This window comes from Thunnus maccoyii, chromosome 22 (genome assembly GCF_910596095.1).
Source record: "Thunnus maccoyii chromosome 22, fThuMac1.1, whole genome shotgun sequence".
NCBI classification, from domain to species: domain Eukaryota; kingdom Metazoa; phylum Chordata; class Actinopteri; order Scombriformes; family Scombridae; genus Thunnus; species Thunnus maccoyii.
In genome coordinates, this window is record NC_056554.1 from 25,199,977 (window position 1) to 25,220,047 (window position 20,071).

Sequence of the window (20,071 nt, forward strand, 5' to 3'; positions counted from 1 at the left end):
ATTCAGACATTTCACCACTCTAGGAGTAAACTAATAAATAAAAATATTTAAACACCAGATTCCTTGAGAAGTATTACAGCTCTGGACCATCTAGAGAGTTAAGAAGCAGCTCGTTTCGTCCCAGCGTGAGCACAGCCCAGTAAAAATCAATCAAGGTGCCTTTTCATTTCTCGAGGAGGAGGTAGACAGAAGAGACGGATAACAGTGATGTGGTAATTGTAGTCCTGCTGTGGTGGAGTTGTAGTCCTTAATAAGAGTCCTGAATCACTTCCTGCTGAGGTCAGTTTGTACTCCCTCTGTGGTGAAGTTTTTCCTTTGAGGTTAAATTGTCGTCAGGTTTTGGTCAAACTATAATCGTTTCCGTAGTGACAGCAGCAGTCCACTTGAGGCCTGAATCGTCCTGGTTTGGCTACGATGTGGTTTGTGGTTCGCTAGGAAGAGGAGGAGGAGGACAAAAGAGGAGGGAGGAGACAGTTTGATCACAGATGGTGAAGGCTGTAGGACAGGAGTCATGCTCAGTGTTGTCGTCATATGGGATTGATGGTGCAGGTGGAAAAGATTCCCGTGTTTACGTCATCGGACGACTCAAGATCGTTGTATGACTGCAGAGTTGTTCAAAAATACTGTGCAGTGACAATATAACACTATTAAATTTGAGTTTAATTACCTTGAACAATAGGCTGACAGTAGGCGTCCATATTTGTTTCATTCTCAAGCATTTCTGTATTATTTAGTGCCAATGCCTGCTACGGCCGAAAACGACACGAGACGCTGAAAGTGAACCAGAACAGTAAAGTTGCAGCCGGACAGATAAACAATGAGCTGAAACTCACTACAAAGCTCCGTAAAGCCGAGAGGAGCTGCAGAGTCACTAATAATTCTCTGTAGGTTCATCACTATGAGACACAACCAACACATTACACTGACAGATAAGATATTACTGTTGTGAAAAATATCCATTATAGCTGCTTTAAGGGCAGATGGTTGCGTTCAGTGCTTCCCAAACATAGTAAAACTGATTTAAAATTGAATGTTGTGTTTAGTACCTCATATCTTAGATTAGATCTACGAACTAAATCTAAAAAGTTGTCAGTGTCACTAACTGTCATTTTATTACCCATATATGTCTATCTTTGCCTGATAGTCAGACTGAATTTCCATTTTATGTTTACAAATTTCTCGTTGGGAGGGGGGTTATTTTGTTTTGTTTTGTTCTAACCAATCAGTAACTGTTAATAATTTTGAGTTGACACAGAAGCTGCTGTAGCTGTTGCTAGGAGCAGTTATCATTTTTTCCACATTGATCAAAGTCGATTTAAGAGACATTTATTCTGTAAGTTGACTACCTACAACTTGTACAGCTGTGTCCATTTCATCCACGCTTGTTGCATGTTTTCTGTCACTAGGTGGCTAGCTATGTAGGAAGATGACGTTCCCATTCTTAATACCACCTACAAAGCTCTGGCAGTGAACCAGGTTATATCTGATGTCTCTGATGTAAACACTGTTTTTAAAATTGTCAAAATTAATAACTGTAACCTGATTACTGTAGCCTTCTGTGATGCTAACATGTACAAAGACAGACTGGTAGCATTTCTAGCCAGTTAGCCATAGCTTGCTAGCATCCAGACACCCTGTGTGCATCTGTCTAGGAACTGAGTTTAGGAGCTGAATTTAAAACAAGTTAACAACTTGTACTGGTAAACAAGTTCAGGAAAAACACCAAATTCTGACCGGCTGTGACCAAACTGTCCCCTCGTCTTCTGTCCTCTGAGCTGGTTTCCTGTTCCAGTTGAGGTGGGATTTGTAGACTTAAATTGTCATCCACACAGTATGAAATTGTAATCCTGTTGCAAATCATCTGGTTCAAAACCAGCTGTAGTCCCTTTTTAAAAATGTATCCAAGCCTAATTTGTAGTCCGTATGCGATGGTGACCTCCTGTTCGGCCTCTAGCTGCGACTCTGTTGGCGGCGAGGGAAGCCTAGAAGAACCAACGAAATGCCTCGCCAGTCGGGACGGAGGGCGGCCGCTATGGAAAAGAAAGTGAGAAAAAAGAAGTGAGAAAGAGAGAAATGTGTGTCTCTATGTGTTTAAATGTGTTTTTAGATGTAACAAAACTTGTTATAATGTGAGGTCAGTTTGAAATGTTAAAATGTTCTCGAGCATTACCAGTGGTTTGGCTAAAAATGTAAAATTAGACGTAGAACAGATCATAGACCATCAGATTATCAGGCTCTACTGTCCGCTATCAAATAAAAGCATAAAATCAATCTCTGAGGACAGTCAGTGTTTTTCCAACCACCTGTTTTATGTGCATTTTCAATTTCTGTGTTAAAAAAACCTTAATGGAAATGCCAGAAAATAGAAAAAAAGTGTGAAAATCACAAAAAAAAAAAGTGTTTCCTGTTGTCTGAGGTGTGAAAGTCGTGTAGATAAAAACAAATGTAAACAGACTGAGTGAATAAATGATGACGTACATTAATCATGTGACTTAAACATCACTGAAGAGCTGAAAACATCAGATCTTTGTGGAGCAATGATGAGGAGACTGTAACCTTCCTCAAATGAAATGTCATATTTCCATCGTTTGAGCTTTGACTGCTGCTCTTTTTATGACATCATCTTCTTCTTCTGCGACAGTTTAATGGCACCAACTGGAGAATCAGCAATACCAGCTGTTTATCTGCTAATATTCACACAACAGCAGTGGATGAAAAGAAGCTTTAATTCACATTCTTTGGGAGATTCTTTTGCAGATTTTCTTGCAATTTGGTTAAACTTTGTGCTACATGTGGATGGAAGTATCTCAGCTAATTTAAAGGAAATCAGTCCAGTAGTTGGATGGATGCACCGGCGAGTTGTGTCTAGTTTGCTTCAATCAGAAGAAAAAAAAAAACATCTTGTCAAACCTGCAGGTGGGAAAGTGTTTTTTTAAGGAATATATCTTTAAACACAGCCTGGTTTCACTTTGAAGTTAGTGGTCAGTTTTTTTTCTGGACTCAGCAGGACTAATATTCTGTCAGAGGAGACGAGCTGTGAACATTTTTCTTTTTAAGTTAACAGCCAGGAGGCTTTGCTGTTCATTTCACAAGGTAAACTTTCTGATTGGCTGAGAGTCTGTCAGGTCGACATCAAAGAGAACAGAAGAGAGATGAGGCAAGAGTGTGAAACCACCTGCAAACACACACACACACACACACACACACACACACACACACACACACACACAAACACACACACACAGAGTGCTGTCACTTGCCGTTAGCCTCCACAGGTCCAATTAGCGTGTAATTGAGGAAGATTATGGCTGCTAATTCACTGTCTTGCTAACACACACACACACACACACGCACACACACACACTGTGTTTCGATGTGTGTGCTCACGCCACACGTGTGTGTTGATGTTGAGAGAATAATTAGTGATAGTTTGTGGAGATTCGAACAGGAAGGTGTGTGTGTCTTGGTGTGTGTGTGAGATGTATAGAGTCATCAGTGAGGTCGAACGCTGGTGTCAACGAATTATTGATCTACACTAATTCTTATTGCACACGCGCGCACGCACACACACACACACACACACACATCAATAACATAAATATTCTTCTTTCCCTCTCTGTCTGCAGCTCGCTTTATCACTGTGAATCAGCGGAGAGTCGGTGTGTGTGTGTGTGTGTGTGTGTGTGTGTGTGTGTGTGTGTGTTGGCAGCCTGCCAGACCTCAGCAGGGACCGAGCTCTCGCTTTTCACCACCCACCATCTGCACAGCGCTCTCTCACACACACACTCAGCAGGGTGAGCGATGCCTTGCAGCTCATGCTTCACTGGCAGTGATCTGGGTTAAGCGAGCCAGGACACACACACTCACACACACACACTCACACACACACACACACACACTCACACTCTCACACTCTCACACACACACATTTATACTGCGATACTTGTGAGGACACTCATTGACATAATGCATACCCTAACCTGAACCTAAACCTAAGCTCCAGCCCCAAAGCGAGGACCGACTTTGCAGAAACGTCCTCATAAAGACACTATACATGAATACACACACACACACACTAATAATGACTTACATTAATTCCCTGGAGACTTACTCTAACCTTATCTTGACTTTAAACCAAGTCTTCACCCTAAAATTTAATGATTAATATCATGGAAACTTGATTTTTGTCCCTAAAAGGGAGGTGAGTCCTCACATGTGACCAAACAGACTAATGTCCCCACAATATGAGCAATACATGCACACACACACACACACACACACACACACACAATTGTTTAAAAATTTGCAAATTCTCCAACTTTGTACCACGTGTGTGTGTTTAGGTGTGTGTGTGTGTGTGTGTGTGTGTGTGTGTGTGTGTGTGTGTGTGTGCCCTCACCTCCAGCACCCCCCCTCCTCCCCCCGGCTTCTTCTTCAGCTCTTCACACTTCCTGAACTTGCAGATCTGGTGACCCGTCTTCCTGTTGCGGCAGGACGAACAGACACCGCAGTTGATCAGCCGCCTGCACGGCCCGCACACGCCACACCGCTTCCTCTTTCTCTTGGCCACGGCCCCCGACGACGACGATGACGACGACGACAAGGCCACGCCCCCTGCCGTCACCCCTGACGATGAGGGCGAGGAGGAGGAGGGGCAGGGGGAGGAGTTGGCGTGCTGCTGGCAGTCTGTTAGCGCCCGCTGGCCGCCCGTCATCTGGAAGGCGCTGCCGGCGTCTGAGATCCCGCCCCCTGCCGACCCCATCGCCATGACAATAACCCCAGGGGGTAATCCCAGCCCCCCCAGGAAGCTACCACCCATCACCCCTCCCCCATTGCAGCTCCCTCCCTCTGATAGGCCCATCATGTCCGGGTGGGCGTGTCCCTGCTTGTTCATGACGCCACAGTCTGCCCCGCCACCGTAACCAGGGAGGAAGTTTCCGTTGCTAGGCGCCATGGGGTGATGGTGTGCTGTTCCTTGTGTGACAGGAAGTGAGGGGGCAGTATGTCCATGTTTTTCAGCTCCTCCCCCCTCACTGCTCCCCCCACTTCCTCCTCCTCCCCCTCCCGACCTCCCGCCGCCCTGGTGCATGCTGGTACTGTGGGGGTGCGAGGAGGTTATGTGACCCGCCGCCGTTGCAGACGGGTGGTGATGATGGTGGTGGTGGTGATGCGTCGGCGCGGTCGCCACCGGTTTGGGCCGACCCCAGAACATGGCCGCCGGGTGGTTCATGTTCACGTTCATGTTCATGTTGTCGTGGCAACCCCAGGGCGCCGTCGCCATGGCGCCCAGACTGGTGGCGGCGGGAGGGAAGATGGGAGCGGCGGCTGCCAAACGGGCCGCCAGTTTGGCCGACTGAGGGAAGTTTGTGACGTTCATGTTCATGTTGACGTTGGTCTTGTAGAAGCTGGCGATGGACGAGCGGTAACGGTCCATCTCGGTGGTGTAGTCCAGCATCGGCGCCAGACTCGACACCTGCAACACATGTTACCATGTTACCACGGTGATCAATACCAGCTCATCAATAAAACGTCTGAACCAGAGATGTTGTCTTTTTTATTTCCACATATTATTCTAATGTTCAAACTTGTAGTCTTCAGCCCCAACCGACGCTGACTCAAGTGACATCACTTGAGGCAATTTGTCAGATTTCACAGCGATTCATCTGGAGACACAAAACACTTTATTCTACTTGTTACACCTGGAAACCAAACACTTCCTGTTTAAATATCATCATGTCCGTCTCATCGTTTCCTCCCTGCAGCTCATGAATGTTTGTTCTTTTAGACAAAGTTTGATAAAGTGTGAAAGTTAGTGAACAACAGCGAGTTTATCCGTCAGATTGCGCCTCTCTTCAGGCTTCATACTGTCGTTTTATGGAGGTGTTTCTATTTCCTGCCTTAAAGGATGAAGTCGGGGGACAAAAGCAGTAAAAGTAAATGTAAATAAAACAGTGTGGTATCAATTATATAAAGGCCTTTTTAAAAAGATGTCACTGATTCTGTAGCCTCCGATCATGTATACGAGTGTCGTCCGTCATATGGAGACGGATCAATTTTCTGCTGGATGATCCCGTCTTCAATTGTGTGTATTTGTTCTGTGGACTCTAATTTTGTCCAATCATATACTTTAAACTTACCGTCCCGGGCGACGTTATACTCTGCTGACATTTTCATTTGTTACCGTTCTGTTTCTAAAATCAGGTTTGTCAGCTTCGTCTTGGCACCGCCTCCTGGTCCAAATTGAAAAAGCGCTGACTGATTTTGATGTTTATATCACCTTCGTGGGCAGCGGCGTTTTCATAAATGTCATGTACAGTAACAACTTGTAGAGTCAGAGTTGTTCTTCCTCTGAACGTTTTCTCTCTGTGAGGTTTTATCTGGTTTACTGTCGACCTCAGTTTTCATCCCTTTGGACAGACGTTTGGTTTGAATATGACGGGAACTCTGTCTCTCTTCATTCTATATTGATTTATTTGTTATTTTGACTAAATTCTACGTTCATAAATCACAGTTTACAAGCAGGAATCCAAACCTTTGTGAGCTGAAAAGCCAAATGTCGACTCACCTGTCCCTGTCCGCCGTAACCATGGTGATTAGGGTGATGGTGCGAGGGGGCGGAGCTTCTCTGGAGCATCGAGGAGAGGTCGCTCTCCACGCACACGCCGCTCGTCATGCCCGACATGACCTCACACACACTTAAACACACACATACACACACACACACTCACAAAGGAAGGAAGGAAGCTGGCGAGCAGTTAGATCTCTGCGGTCGACACGATTTGCTCTGTGAACAAAAACAAGAGACAAAGATCATGAAGCTGTTTAAATCTACTCGCCGCCTCTGCTGTGATGTCATGATGATGTCACAGACATTTGTTTGACACCAATGCAGCAGAAATTAAACTGTGATTGTAAACTTTACTGTTTGGTGAAGATGCCATCAAACTGGACTTTAGATTTTATTCAACCTCAGCTGTTACATCATGTAATTATTTATTAATTATTTATGTTTAATTGATTCTCTTCATATATTTCGTACACTTTGTTTCTTTGTCCGTAGCAACGTTATTTTCTTCACAGTTCAATGTTCAGTAAAGTACGTTGATCCCGATCGTAACCAATAATCTGCATCATGTTATACTGACTATATGTTGAGGCTGTCGCCGGCGTCTTCACCATAGCAACGGTCGCTGAGGATCATGGGTAGGCTAATGTAGCCGCTACCTAAACCTTTCTAAACCACGACGGTCTTTGGAATTTGGTTTTCTGGATTTTCGTTGGGAAACTAATAAGGAAAAGATCACGTTTTTGGTTTCCTGTCGGCAGACCTGCTGGATATTCAATCCAAAAAGGAACAACGATAAAACGAATCGGCAAAAACCAAAAACAGCCGGGTTTGATTGGTTTGATTGGTTTGATTGGTTTGATTGGTTTCTCGTTATTTGATTCTGACACCAAAAACATTTTTTTTGTTTTTTGTTTTGAAACAAATAACAGATTTACCGTTTTTTGGTTTTTGAATTACAAATTAATTACGAATTATCCGATGATATCCGGACCATTTACATGCAAACTTTTCACTCTTACGTGTTTGGTCTGAAACTACCGACAGATTGACCTCTGACCTCTCTGCACACACACACACTAGTCAGGTTTCTAAATGTATCTCAAATTTTAACTGAACATTAAATCTGCAAAAGAAAAAGCAAATTTATGCGCGTTTTTATCGTGAATATTAGGAGTCGGTTCATCAAGATAAGCAGCAGGTGGCGCTATACCACCACAGAAGAAGAGAACGCGTAATTAAAAGAGCGCCAGTCAAACTATAAATGCTGCTGTTTCTCATCTAATATGACGTTTATATTTGTTTCTTGCATCAGTTAAAGGAACGACGTCGTCTCGTCGTCTCCACACGTCTGATGTTCGGAAGCTTGAGAGACATTTAAGTCACGTGATTTCTGTACGTCATCGTTTAGTGGCCGAAGTTGTTTCCGTTGCACTTCGTCACATTTACCTTTTATCAATACACCAACTTTTCCACCTGCACTGAGCATAAAAACTTTTTTTTTTTACGATATTTTATGATTTTTAAAAAATTTTTTTTGGTGTTTCTACTTAGGTTTTATTATTTTATGTGCAAATAGAAAATTGGCATAAAAGCAGACGGATGGAAACACACTTCCTGAGAAAGAGATGTGTGAATGTGCTGGTGTGTGTGTGTGTGTGTGTGTGTGTGTGTGTATTTGTAGAAGGAAATAAAATGCGTTCAGCCTCAACAGAGAACGAGAAGCATGAGTGTGTTTCTGCTCCGTGTGTGCGTGGCCAGTGTGAAAATGTGTGTGTCGGTGTGTGTGTGTGTCTTCTCGCCCGCCCCCCCCCGCCGCCCCCCCCCCCCCTCCTCACTCCCTTGAGGCGTAACTAATTACCCTGTCTGGTCAACCGGGCCAGCGCGAGCTCTGACAGAAGGTCACGGTGGCCACCGGCCGCGAGGGGAGAACGGCTCTCCCAGGCGACACATTAACCCCCCCCCCCTCCACCTCCCCCCCCCCACCCTCAGGCACAGTGAGAGGAAGGCGAGGAGGAGGAGGGAGGGAGTGAAGGGGGGGGGGGGGGGGTCAATCAAAAAAAAAAAAAAAAAAAAAAAAAAAAGCCAGACCCGATAACAACCGATAAATACCGTGAACACAGCATGCAGTCCGACAGAGAGAGGAGGAGAAAACGAGAAGATGGACGGCTCGTGCTGCTGCTACTTACCGGGCCCGCGAGGAGGAGGCGGAGGAGGAGGAGGAGGAGGAGGAGGAGGAGGAGGAAGAGGGTGATGAGGAGAAGAGAAGGAAGAAGAAGAAGAAGAAGACCGTCTGGGAATTAGCCCGCCACGGATCATGGCTGGCGGGGAAGGAGACAGAGAGAGAGAGGAGGAGGGGGGGAGAGAGGAGCACCGGGAGGGATTTGTCGGTCTGTCGGTACCGAGGAGAGAAGGAGGAGGAGAGGGAGGAGGGGGAGGAGGAGAGGGGGGAGGAGAGGGGGGGGAGGTGGGGGTGCGCGGGGGGGGGGGGGTGGTGGCGGATAACGGGGGGCGGATGGATAATCACCTGGGTTTGGCACAGGCGAGCGGGGAGAGAGGCGGGAAGGAGGGAGAGAGAGAGAGAGAGGCGTTAAATTAGCCAGGTCGCGAGGAGGAAGCGGCTCTGTGGAGACCCTGCAGGGGCGGGAAAAAAAAAAGACGAGCTCGAGGAAAGAAAAGAAAAAAAAACACCACCATGGGAAGAAAGGGGGAGGGGGGGGGCGGAGGAGGGGGGTGATGAATAATGGCGGAGGTTATGAAAGGATACGTGCGTCGTCCTAGCGACAGAGTGAAGGGTGAGGGGAGGGGAGGGGGCGTAAAGCGGCGGGGGGGGGGGGGGGGGGGGGGGGGCAGAGGGTACACGCGACGCTGATGTTCAGTAACGGAGACGTGTGTGTGTGTGTGTGTGTATGTGTGTGTGTGTGTGTGTGTGTGTGTGTGTGTGTGTCGGCTCGTGCCCTCCGCCGTCTCTCCTGCTGTCGGCGCCGCCCGTGGTGGCTGCGTGCCGTGCGCGCAGTGTGAGCGGTCTGATTGGCGCGGAGGCGAGGTGAGGGGGAAAAACAGGAGGCGCGAGACCCCGCAGATGATTGGCTGCCTGCCGCCAACAGAAAGAGAGAGAGAGAGAGAGAGAGAGAGAGAGAGAGAGACTGTGGAGGGAGAGAGATGAATGAAGATGAATAAAATATCTCTTTAAAAGACGTAAATAAAGAATGTAACTGGCAGCATAAACACACTACACGGTGTCCTTTAATTGATGTTAATTGATTAGTTGCCGTGACGATGAAAGCGACACTGGGAGCGGGAAGAGTGGCAGCACTTTCCAGAGTTGTAATATTATGAGAATACAGTCAAAAAGTCATAGAATAAAGTAATAAAAGTAGATTTTCAAGTCAAATTTATGTTATTTCAACTAAAAAAACACAACTGAGACGATTAAAGAATGAAGAGAAGAAGAGAAGAGATCGATTAGAGAATAAAGTCATAGTTTGAGAAAAGAAGTTAACATTATAAGAATAAAGTGAGTCAGTATTAGCAATATAACTGTAAATAAGGAACATGGAGAAACAGTTTAGTTTAAGTTTATATTGTTGAGAATATAATAATCAGATGAGACCTTGTTTTATAAATGTTTAGCATGTTTTACTTTTGACGTCATGTTTTGGTTTTTATTCTCTTTTATTCTTTCTCAGTTTATGTATTTTTGTCTGATTCTTGAGAGCCTGAATTGATTCCTCACATTCTCACTTTACTGCTTTAGTCTCAGTATCCGTCTGCTCCTTCAGCTCTGATATCTGGATAACAGTAGCTGCCATTAAAAACATGTATTTACTGCTGTTGGGACTATTTTATTTATTGATTAACTTGTGGATTATTTTCAGTTTGTTTTAAAGGATACATCTGGTGATATACAAGCATCTGTTCTTCAGCATTTCTAATATTTAGGGTTTGATTGATTGATTGAAAACATGCTTGAAGTCTTTATTTTATATCTGTATTTCCTGAATATTAGCAAAAGGAAAAACATCAGAGAAGTGACATAAATAAACAAGAAAAACTAGTGTTGCTGTATGTTCGTAAAGACAAAGTCAGTAATGAATAAAATGCATCATTTAATATTGAATTCATATATTTACACACACTCACATGTGAATTTCAGGCTTCAGAGATGAAGCTGTTCTGCTAACCAAGCATGTAAAGACGGGGCTGCTGTGCCAAACAATCACTACTCAAGGTCCTCTTTCAACCCTGTCACACTCTCTTCATCAGTGGATGTTTAGTCAGACTTCTATTTCTGAGGTCAAGAATGAACGTTAATGCTCTTGTCAGGCAGCTGAACAGACACATATAGCTGGTGGCTAGCAGTGACTTAACCGCTAAGCTACGTGTAACTAACATTAGTCACGTCTAATTTATTGATTTATAGGGCACATTTAAAAACAACAAGAGAAACTTATAATACAGTTAAATAATTAAAACAAAAATAAATAGATAAGTAACTGTAACAGACAAGATTAGAATGATTTATCAGCATATTATAAATGAAGGGGACTGAAAGGCAGCTGTATAAAGTTGAGTCTTTAGCTGGGATTTAAAAGTGGAGATAGTTGGGGAGGATCTGACAGTGAAACTGGTGCAATGTAAAGTTAGCTAACGTTAGCTAGTGCTCAACATCATGCTGGTTAGCAGCAATTTAACTAGCATCAACCAAAACAACTAACTAACTAAACTAGCAGACAAGTAAAACTGACCAAACTTATTTCATATCCTGTGTATCTAGCTAGCAGTATTTATGCTAGCTAGCGCTCAACATAGTGCTGGTTAGCAGCAATTTAACTAACATCAACCAAAACATCTAACTAACTAAACTAGCAGACAAGTAAAACTGACCAAACTAGTCTCATATCCTGTGTATCTAGCTAGCAGTATTTATGCTAGCTAACGCTCAACATAGTGCTAGTTAGCAGCAATTTAACTAACATCAACCAAAACATCTAACTAACTAAACTAGCAGACAAGTAAAACTGACCAAACTAGTCTCATATCCTGTGTATCTAGCTAGCAGTATTTATGCTAGCTACTAGCTTTGACAACAAAATCAGTACTGTTAGCCGCTAGTTAACCATTTTCACAGAAGATTCCTCAGTAAAATTAATCTTTGAGCCAACATGGATGAGAAGTCCTAAAGTTGTGATGGATTAAATCACAACTACTGAGCTTCTCCATGAAAACTGAGCAAACTCTGAAAGCTCCGGAAAAGGCTAGTAAGTGGAGTTTTTTTTTTTTAAAACTATGTATAAATTATTTGACCTGCTCATTGAACACCCTTTAATTGGTTTAACTTCCATCTGTTAAATTTCATTATGTGTCCATATATTAGTTTATATTCCACATCTGTATAAATAGTAATAACTGCATTCTCTCTTCTCTCCACATTGTTTAACCATGTCTGCATATTTTGCACAGTTTTTTGTAAATCAGCTAATTTTTGTAACTTTCAGGTTGATCTATTTATCTTGGGTTTTTTCAGCGTGTACTGCACTTGTTTTAAATACTTTACCTAAAAGGACATCCAGTCATCTGACAGCATCAACAGTTTTGTATCATCATTTTTAGTCATTGCAACTTGAATTTTTGTTTTTTCTTCATTAGATGATGTTTATTATCTCTTGGTTGTATTGAGCTGCTGCGACTCATGAATTCCCCCCAGGATAAATAAGGTAATTATCTATTACTTCTTCCTAGTAACACTATTACTACTACTACAATGTTTGCAGTATTTTGTGATAAAATGTTTATGTGGAAACGTGTGCATGTCAGTTACTGTGGACTCCATCACACTGAAGTTCAGCCGCATCACGTCAGCAGACGGTCAGATAAGTAAACAGCCGTCCTCTGCAGACTAACATGTGGTTCATTATCTTTACGCTGCAGTCTGTCTGTCACAGCAGCCCAGCAGAGCGCCCTCAGGTGACGGACACATCCATCACCTGTGCAGAAGCTTTTCCTTTCATCACTCTGGTCGTCTTCATCAGGCAGAACCCCCCCACCCCCCCAGCAGGTCGACCTCCATCAGCTTCATGCACTGAAAACACTGCAGATTACAGTCAGAAATATCACTACGCACATATTTACATGTTAACACTCTGAAATTTTATATTTACAGTATATATTTTACCTTGAGTAGGATTTAAAACATAACAGATACAAACAAACAAGTGGTTATACAAATACTTCACATATATAATAATAACAAATACATGAAGTTTTCCAATGTGTACAATGCAGATTTTTTAAAAACTATTCTTATTTTCTAGTGTTGTCTGTTTCTTGTAGTGTGTTGCAGTGACTGTTCATTGTAGTTTATAACTGATACAGATTGATTAAGAGTAAATTAATTAATTTAATAATTGAGTAATTGTCTTTTTTAAAGGAAAAATGCCAAACATTTCCTGGTTGTAGCGTCTCAAATGTGAGGATTTGAAGCTTTTAAGTGAATAAACTGGTGACTATTTTGGACTTGATTAGACAAAACAGGACACGTGCAGACGTCACCTTGGGTTCTAAGAAGTTATAACGTGTATTTATCACTTTTTTCTGACATTTTATAGACAAACTTATGAATTGATTCATCAAGAATATAATCTGCATATTTATCAGTAATGAAAATAATCGCTAGTTGCAGCTAAACTGTTTTTCCCTTTGGAGACACTAAAGATAACGAGAAGATAACAGTCCATAAGACAGAAGAATACCAGATTACAACTATATTATACTGTATTATAACAGATGTACTATACATATATATATATAAATGTACAATATAATGTGCTGATTGTAGTCTTTTTGAGACTTGGGAATATCCTGCCAGCAGTGGATCATCAAAATAAGCCCCTGAATGTACCTTTAAGTATTGATTTAATATTTGTAGTGTTATATGTTTGTGTGACATCCCATGATCACCTCTTCTTACAGTCAGAGTTTATTTATCAACTGGAGCTCCAACGTCGGGTTTTGAGCCGTTATACTTTTGACTTCTGAAGTGTTTGGAAAGCAGCAAGAGCCTTTGAATCGCTGCCAGCTGCGGGGCTGCTGCTCCATATCCAGCCAGCACAGCCATGTGGGTTCAATGGTTTTGAAATGGATTTAATGTGCGGGTCCGATAAGGCCTAAATGTGAGCTAAGTGGGCTCAAACTGGAACCCACGTGGTCTGTCTGTGATGAGAAATTTGACCAAAGTCTGCTTTAAATTGGGCCAGTAGCTAAAAGGTTACTGGAAACCTATGACATATGAGTCAGATATAAAATTAGGCCACTAATAAGAAGCCATATGCAGGGAAGGCTACTGAATTACTAATTGATGCCTTGGCTTCCTGCAGCAGAGGTGGAAGAAGTACTCACATCCTTTACTACAGTAAAAGTACCAGTACAGTAAAGTAAAAATACTCCATGACAAGTAAAAGTCCTTTCATGTTTTTGCAGCCACCGTAGGTTCTCCTACATGTTTAAATGAACGTCCGTTATGTTCAAGCCAAACAAGTTCACACAATGCTGATTCTTTGTATTTTACAGTATTCAGAGTTTTTAATCTGGTGTCGGGTTTGACATTCCCGCGCTGGCCGGATGAACACATACTGAGCATGCTCTGTGGGCACTAGAGACCTCCGCCGGCTGAGTGGCTAACTTCCGGTTAGCTATCTGCTAACTCGAATGGAGATAAAATAATTAAAACGCGCGGCGCTTCTTCTAGACTTACCGAATGTTATCAGACTGAATGGATCAAATTCTGACGGTGAAACGAGTCATTTCGAGGGGGTTGTATGACACTCAAAACAATTTAGCAACCGTTTTATAGCCGCAACAGTAGCAACGGAGTAGGCTACGGCGGAGCCTGTGACGTAAGTACATGTCGGCAGTGTTTTTGTAATAACTCTCACTGCCAGAAGGGGGAGACAAAAGTCCCGTACTGCAGCTTTAAACAGCTTGAAGTACTGTTTGAAAAGTGTGATACAAATAAAACTGACTTGAGTATCTGTTACTTTCCACCGCTGCCTGCAAGACAAAGTTACATTCATTAGTTTTTAAGGAAGCTTAGCAATTTTAATGTAGACAAATCACTTTTGAAAATGTTGTACTCATCTTGTATTGAGTTAGTCCTTACCTTTGCTTTTATTTGCTGGTTCGGGAACCTAAATGCTGAAGAATATGTTAAGGATAATTGTGATCTGAATGACCTCCGTCTTGTTTATCAGAGGAAGGTCACCAGGAAAGCTCAGGATATTCTTCAGGACCCTCTACAGGAGTTTTCCCTCCTTCCCTCTGGATGTAGGTATAGGATGAGGCTATCCATGGTTTGAACTTTTAACAGGAGGGTACGTGGACCAGGACTAACTCATATTGTTTTTGTCACTGATATGTCTGGAGGCACCTCTGTATGTTCTAGCTATATAGTAATGAAACTGTGTGCCCTTAAACTGCATATGTTTTAAGACTTGACCTTGTTTTTTTATGTTCTTTTAGCAGTGTGTGTTTTTAGGAGGGATAATGGAGACGTCTCTACATGAACATCCTTCAAAGATGGTTGCAGCTCGTCATCTAGTGGAGGAAAGTGAGAAGAACTCAGCTGCTGAGATCAGCTGACTCCTGTTTATCTTTGCTTCACTCTTTCTGTGCGAAATGTGCAGCGGCTGTAAAGCAAAAAAACCGAACAAACCTGCCGTGTTTTACTCATGCTGCGACTATGCGCTCCTCCAGGCTTTGACACCCAGTTTACTGTGATGAAATGACGGCTGCAGGTATGACAGATCCCCGGTTAGCTGCTGGCTGTAGCTTCCTCAGCAGCTGCTAACTGTTAGCGTGCTAACCAACAGTAGCTAACAATAAAGCCCCTGGTAACCACTGCTGACGACGAGGGGCATTAAAAGACGACTAACGTACGAATTTACGTTAACTAAGGCTCAAAAACTAACTAACTAGCGTATCTCATGAGAGCCGTTGGTTGAATTAAAGAGGCTAATGTAACGTCAGGCGGTTTTGACCGTTGAACACACACATAGGACACCGAGAAAAGAAGCTAACGTCTTGTTTTAAGCGTTTCAGTTTTAACCGTTTTCACAGAAGCTGACTCTATTAACGAATAAAATCAACATTTAGAATATTATTTAACAGTGAATAGACGGTGTTATATCATATATATAGAAATGGAGGCGCTGTTGTCCGCACAGGCGTTGGTGGTATAGTGGTTAGCATAGCTGCCTTCCAAGCAGTTGACCCGGGTTCGATTCCCGGCCAACGCATCTGTTTTTGCACCTGAAAGCCGGATACAACTCGGTAGAATTGTTTACGGCTTCAAGTAATGGTTATTTTCTTTATGTTTGTATCTGCCAGTATTTTATTCATTAATTGTTTGTTTATAACATGTCAGAAAAGGGAAAAAAGCCAATTACAAGTTCCCTTAATCCAAGAATATTCAAATGTGTTGTTTTCCCAAGTCAAAAAGTCCTCCTTGATTTCACCTTTTCCTATACATTTCTAAAAATGACTTTTTATCACCTTTTATGAGAAAAATGTTTGGTTCTTTCTTTTTTCACAGTCCTACTGGAAATCTGAATCTTACATATATTTCAAAAGTTTTAAAAGACTTTATTAAAGGACAGGTTCACAATTTTTCAAGTGTGTCTTAAAACAACAATCAGGAGCCCAAATGAACAGTGAAACATATTTTTCTTGCTGTAATCTGCTTATACATGAAATGGTTTGTAATGGTTTTAAAGTGGTGGGTGAATTAAATGAATAGGATGTGACACTCTGCTTCTTCTTCAACACTGTTTGAATTCCAGTTTCACATTTTAATGCAGCTTCAATGTGTTGATGAGGTGAAACATAATTAAACATAAAATCAACCTGTATTCTGTCTGAAAGTAAGTGAAACAGCAGCTTTTTCTGTTTGGTTTTCCCCACAGCTCCTGAATGAGTTGGCCGTAAGCTGTGTGTGTGTGTGTGTGTGTGTGTGTGTGTGTGTGTGTGTGTGTGTGTAGACATGGGCAGGTATTTCCACAGCGAGATCGACATTAAGAGTCCATGGCATCAGGTGCTGGCTGCCTTCTGGCAGCGCTACCCCAACCCATACAGGTAACACTGACGCACCCACACGTCTACACTGGTTTATCTAGAATATGAACGTTTTCCTTTATAATTATATCCTGCTAGCCTGAATCTTGATAGCATTGCTAGCATCAAAGCACTTATGTTTGTTTGTTGTTCTTGAATTAATCAGATTAATTCCACTTTTTTCATGTGTCTTAGAAATATTTGGCCCCCTAACAAAAGCTGATGTTTTCCTTTTTTCAGATTACTTTAAATTGTTTACATGACTCTTTATAAATCTACAGTAGATAACCATGTAAACACAAGGCTTGTGTAAATTCCAATAAATATTACCTTGTTACATCTTAACCGTCAGATATGTTTAACACAGGTACGTAACTATCTATAAATCTATAACAATACTTCCACTGTTTAATTCAATGAATCAAAAGAAATAAACAAACAAAACATATTAGAAACATGTCTGATGGTCGCAACGTTGGCGCCCCAACAAGTATTGCTGAGAAAATCTGGATTCAAGATTCTCACTCTTCAAAAATGTACTCTTCAATATACCCTCCCTTTCCAAAGAAATGTGCTCCATTGATCTCACTCTCTAAAATGTCCTCCCTTTTCAAAATGATATCACTTTTCCAAAAATGTCCTCTCTTCTCAGTGTCCTCATTTTCTAAGAATGTCTTTACTTTCCAAAAAGCGTCTTCACTCTAAAGGTCTAAAACTCACGTCGGTCCTAACAAAATAGATGTACAATAACACACACACACTGTGTGTCTCTATATAATGAATCTATATGTTTGTGTGTATCAGCGCCCATGTCCTCACAGAGGACGTCCTGTACCGCGAGGTCACCCCCAGCAACCACCTGTTGTCAAGGCGACTGCTGACAAAGACCAACAGGCTGCCCAGCTGGGCGGAGCGCGTCTTTCCCGCCCACATGGCCCGGGCCGTCTACGTCCTGGAGGACTCCATCGTCGACCCGCACACACACACACTCACCATCAAGACCTGGAACCTCAACCACAACACGCTGATGGTATTCATGGGTCAGAAGACAAATACATGATTGAGAACGTAACTAATCATTGCAGCTGTAATCTACAGTGTTTTCTGTCTCTCAGACGGTAGTAGAGCGGTGTTTGTTTGAGGAGGATCACAGTCGGCCATCGTGGACCAAACTGAGGAGGGAGGCCTGGATCTCCTCGGCAGTTTATGGTCTGGCCCGACCAATACAGGTATAGAAGTGTATCACTACACACAAACACAGAGTCACAGTCACATACAGTAATGTCTTTGTGTCTCTGTCAGGAATTTGGTCTCGCCAGGTTTAAAAGTAACCAAGCCAAAGCCATGAAGGGGCTGGAGTACGCTCTGTCCAAGATACAGGGTGAGGCACACACACAAAGAAACTTTTTTGCAATATTTCAGGATTTTTTTGTTAGTTTCAACTCAGATTTTTTGTTAATGCGCAAATTGAAAACATGAATAAAAAGAGGTGGATGGAAACACACCTTGTGATGTTCTGATTTAAAAAGAGGCTGCCAATCAAGAAATGGCATCTGGTTTTCATCGCAGCCAAGCAGGCCTCTAATTTACTGCTTTGGGTGTGATCATCAGTGTAGCAGTGGAAATTTATTTCATGACTACGTATAATTTGGCCAAGAGGTGAAAAATAAACAGAAGAGCAGAGGACCGAGAACAGAACCCTGAGGTACTCCATATTTTACATCAACATATTTAGGTGTGGTATTACTACAGGAAAGACATTGTTATACTTTCAGATAAGTAAGTTTCACTAAGAGAGAGCCAGAAACACCAAAGGGATTCAGTAACAGAAGTATTGCTGTCAGGTAGGTGGGAAGGACCTTACCTTAAACCTCAAACAGTCCTGTGAAAACGTCACCAGAAGGTCCTCACTTTATTCTAGAGATCAAAAACATAGAAGTCAAAGAGCACACACAAAAAAATTAACAACATAAGGAAAACAAAAACACAAAACATGCCTGATTGTTTTCTTTTATTAACAACAGCTGAGGTTCCCCCTTATCTCCATGGCGACCAGGGCGAGTTGTCAGAGAAGCACAAGCCCCTCCAGCCGCAAGCCACGCCCAAGCAGTTTGTTTAACCTTCCTCTTCCTGTTGACCTCCATCATCAGAAAACATGTGCTGCTTATAATCTCAGCTAAAGCAACGGAGAGTGATGAATATTAACTGAGCATCCGCTGTTCTGTACTGAACTACAAACCTTCCCAGAATTCCTTGGGACAGACTGACGAAACTATCTTAGTAAAAAAAACAATCATCATAAGTCTTATTTCTCTCGATGATTCTTTAGTGTTTAATTTGGACAGTTGGTACAAGTAGATTTAAACATTCACAACTGAGGTTTTGTTTCATCTTTAAAAGATAAATAGATATTTCTGATATAGTATCTTAAATATTAAGTTGGGATAAAAACACATTTCTTTAATATTTTTCTTCTGTAAGATCTATAAAAAGTCTGAATTATGTTTTCCTAGTGTTAAGTTTATTTACTTTTTTAGGAATATTTTCTGTTCAAGTCATAATTTTTATATTTTTATTTGAACATAGTTTGTATTTGTCATTTTGAATTATTTTATTTCAGAATATTTTACATATCATTTTTTCTGTCATTTTGCAAATGTTGATCCATAAGAATCTCTTGCATGGTCCAATTAATTTCAACTATATAATAATCTCAACTTTGTCTGTTGAGGTTATTTTCTTTCTATTTTTAGTTTATTAGAAAATTATGCATTATGGAAACTGTTAAATCTCTGTATATGATTGTTGCATCAGGTCACAGCTGTAGATTGTTGCACAGATGCATGTTTCATACTCTGAACTGTCCCTCCAGTCAGAAACGTTAGCGTTAGCGGTTTAGCTGAACACTGTTTTCCCTGCATGATCGCCCTCTAGTGGTCAGCTCCAAGGAAACTTAACACTCGTACCAAGTGACAAAGGTTCCTGATTGGTCCTTTGTCGGCATGCTGCTCAGAACGAGGCTCATGGATTTTCATTCTGTTTCTTTCCAAAGTTTCAGTTTGTTGTTGTAGAAGCTGATAACAGCACAGAACAGAAACTTCTTCAACCTGGACCAACCTTTGTTACAAAGTTTCAGTTTTAGAGATAATAACCTTTGTTTTAAAGGACCAGTGTGTAGAATTTAGCGGCATCTAGCAGAACGGACTCGGCAGAAATGGAATATAATAGTCACAAGTATGTTTTAATTAGTTTATAATCACCTGAAAACAAGAATTGTTGTGTTTTTGTTACATTAGAATGAGCCCTTTACATCTACAGAGGGAGCAGGTCCTTTTCCATAGAGCCGCCATGTTGCACCGCCATGTTTCTACAGTAGCCCAGAACAGACAAATCAAACAC

The 20,071-nt window shown here is 42.0% G+C and overlaps 2 protein-coding genes and 1 non-coding gene across 10 annotated transcripts; 2 read left to right on the forward strand and 1 right to left on the reverse strand.

The window, feature by feature from the left end:
- Window positions 1–847: 847 nt before the first annotated feature.
- LOC121889650 (CXXC-type zinc finger protein 5-like) lies at window positions 848–14,785 on the reverse strand. 3 transcript variants are annotated; one of them, XM_042401797.1, is made up of 5 exons: window positions 14,724–14,785; window positions 10,709–14,614; window positions 6,566–6,784; window positions 4,400–5,473; window positions 848–2,030 (listed from the first exon to the last, which is right to left on the reverse strand). In XM_042401797.1, exons 3-5 carry the CDS (start codon window positions 6,680–6,682, stop codon window positions 1,983–1,985), a joined length of 1,239 nt encoding a protein of 412 aa, XP_042257731.1. In that variant the 5' UTR covers window positions 6,683–6,784; window positions 10,709–14,614; window positions 14,724–14,785; the 3' UTR covers window positions 848–1,982. The 3 variants fall into 3 exon arrangements, with proteins under 3 accessions (XP_042257731.1, XP_042257733.1, XP_042257732.1); XM_042401799.1 differs by lacking the exons at window positions 10,709–14,614; window positions 14,724–14,785 and adding an exon at window positions 8,755–8,774; XM_042401798.1 differs by lacking the exons at window positions 10,709–14,614; window positions 14,724–14,785 and adding an exon at window positions 8,427–8,522.
- Window positions 14,786–14,858: 73 nt separating this feature from the next.
- LOC121889748 (PRELI domain-containing protein 1, mitochondrial-like) lies at window positions 14,859–19,874 on the forward strand. Of its 6 annotated transcripts, XM_042401958.1 has the most exons (7): window positions 14,859–14,994; window positions 15,083–15,170; window positions 16,600–16,693; window positions 17,477–17,702; window positions 17,788–17,901; window positions 17,975–18,053; window positions 18,697–19,874. In XM_042401958.1, exons 1-7 carry the CDS (start codon window positions 14,977–14,979, stop codon window positions 18,789–18,791), a joined length of 714 nt encoding a protein of 237 aa, XP_042257892.1. In that variant the 5' UTR covers window positions 14,859–14,976; the 3' UTR covers window positions 18,792–19,874. The 6 variants fall into 6 exon arrangements, with proteins under 6 accessions (XP_042257892.1, XP_042257893.1, XP_042257895.1 ...); XM_042401959.1 differs by having other exon boundaries at window positions 14,862–15,357; XM_042401961.1 differs by having other exon boundaries at window positions 14,863–15,914; window positions 16,525–16,693.
- Window positions 15,787–15,858, forward strand: trnag-ucc. The gene has a single exon. It is a non-coding gene; the product is annotated as a tRNA-Gly (tRNA).
- Window positions 19,875–20,071: the final 197 nt, after the last annotated feature.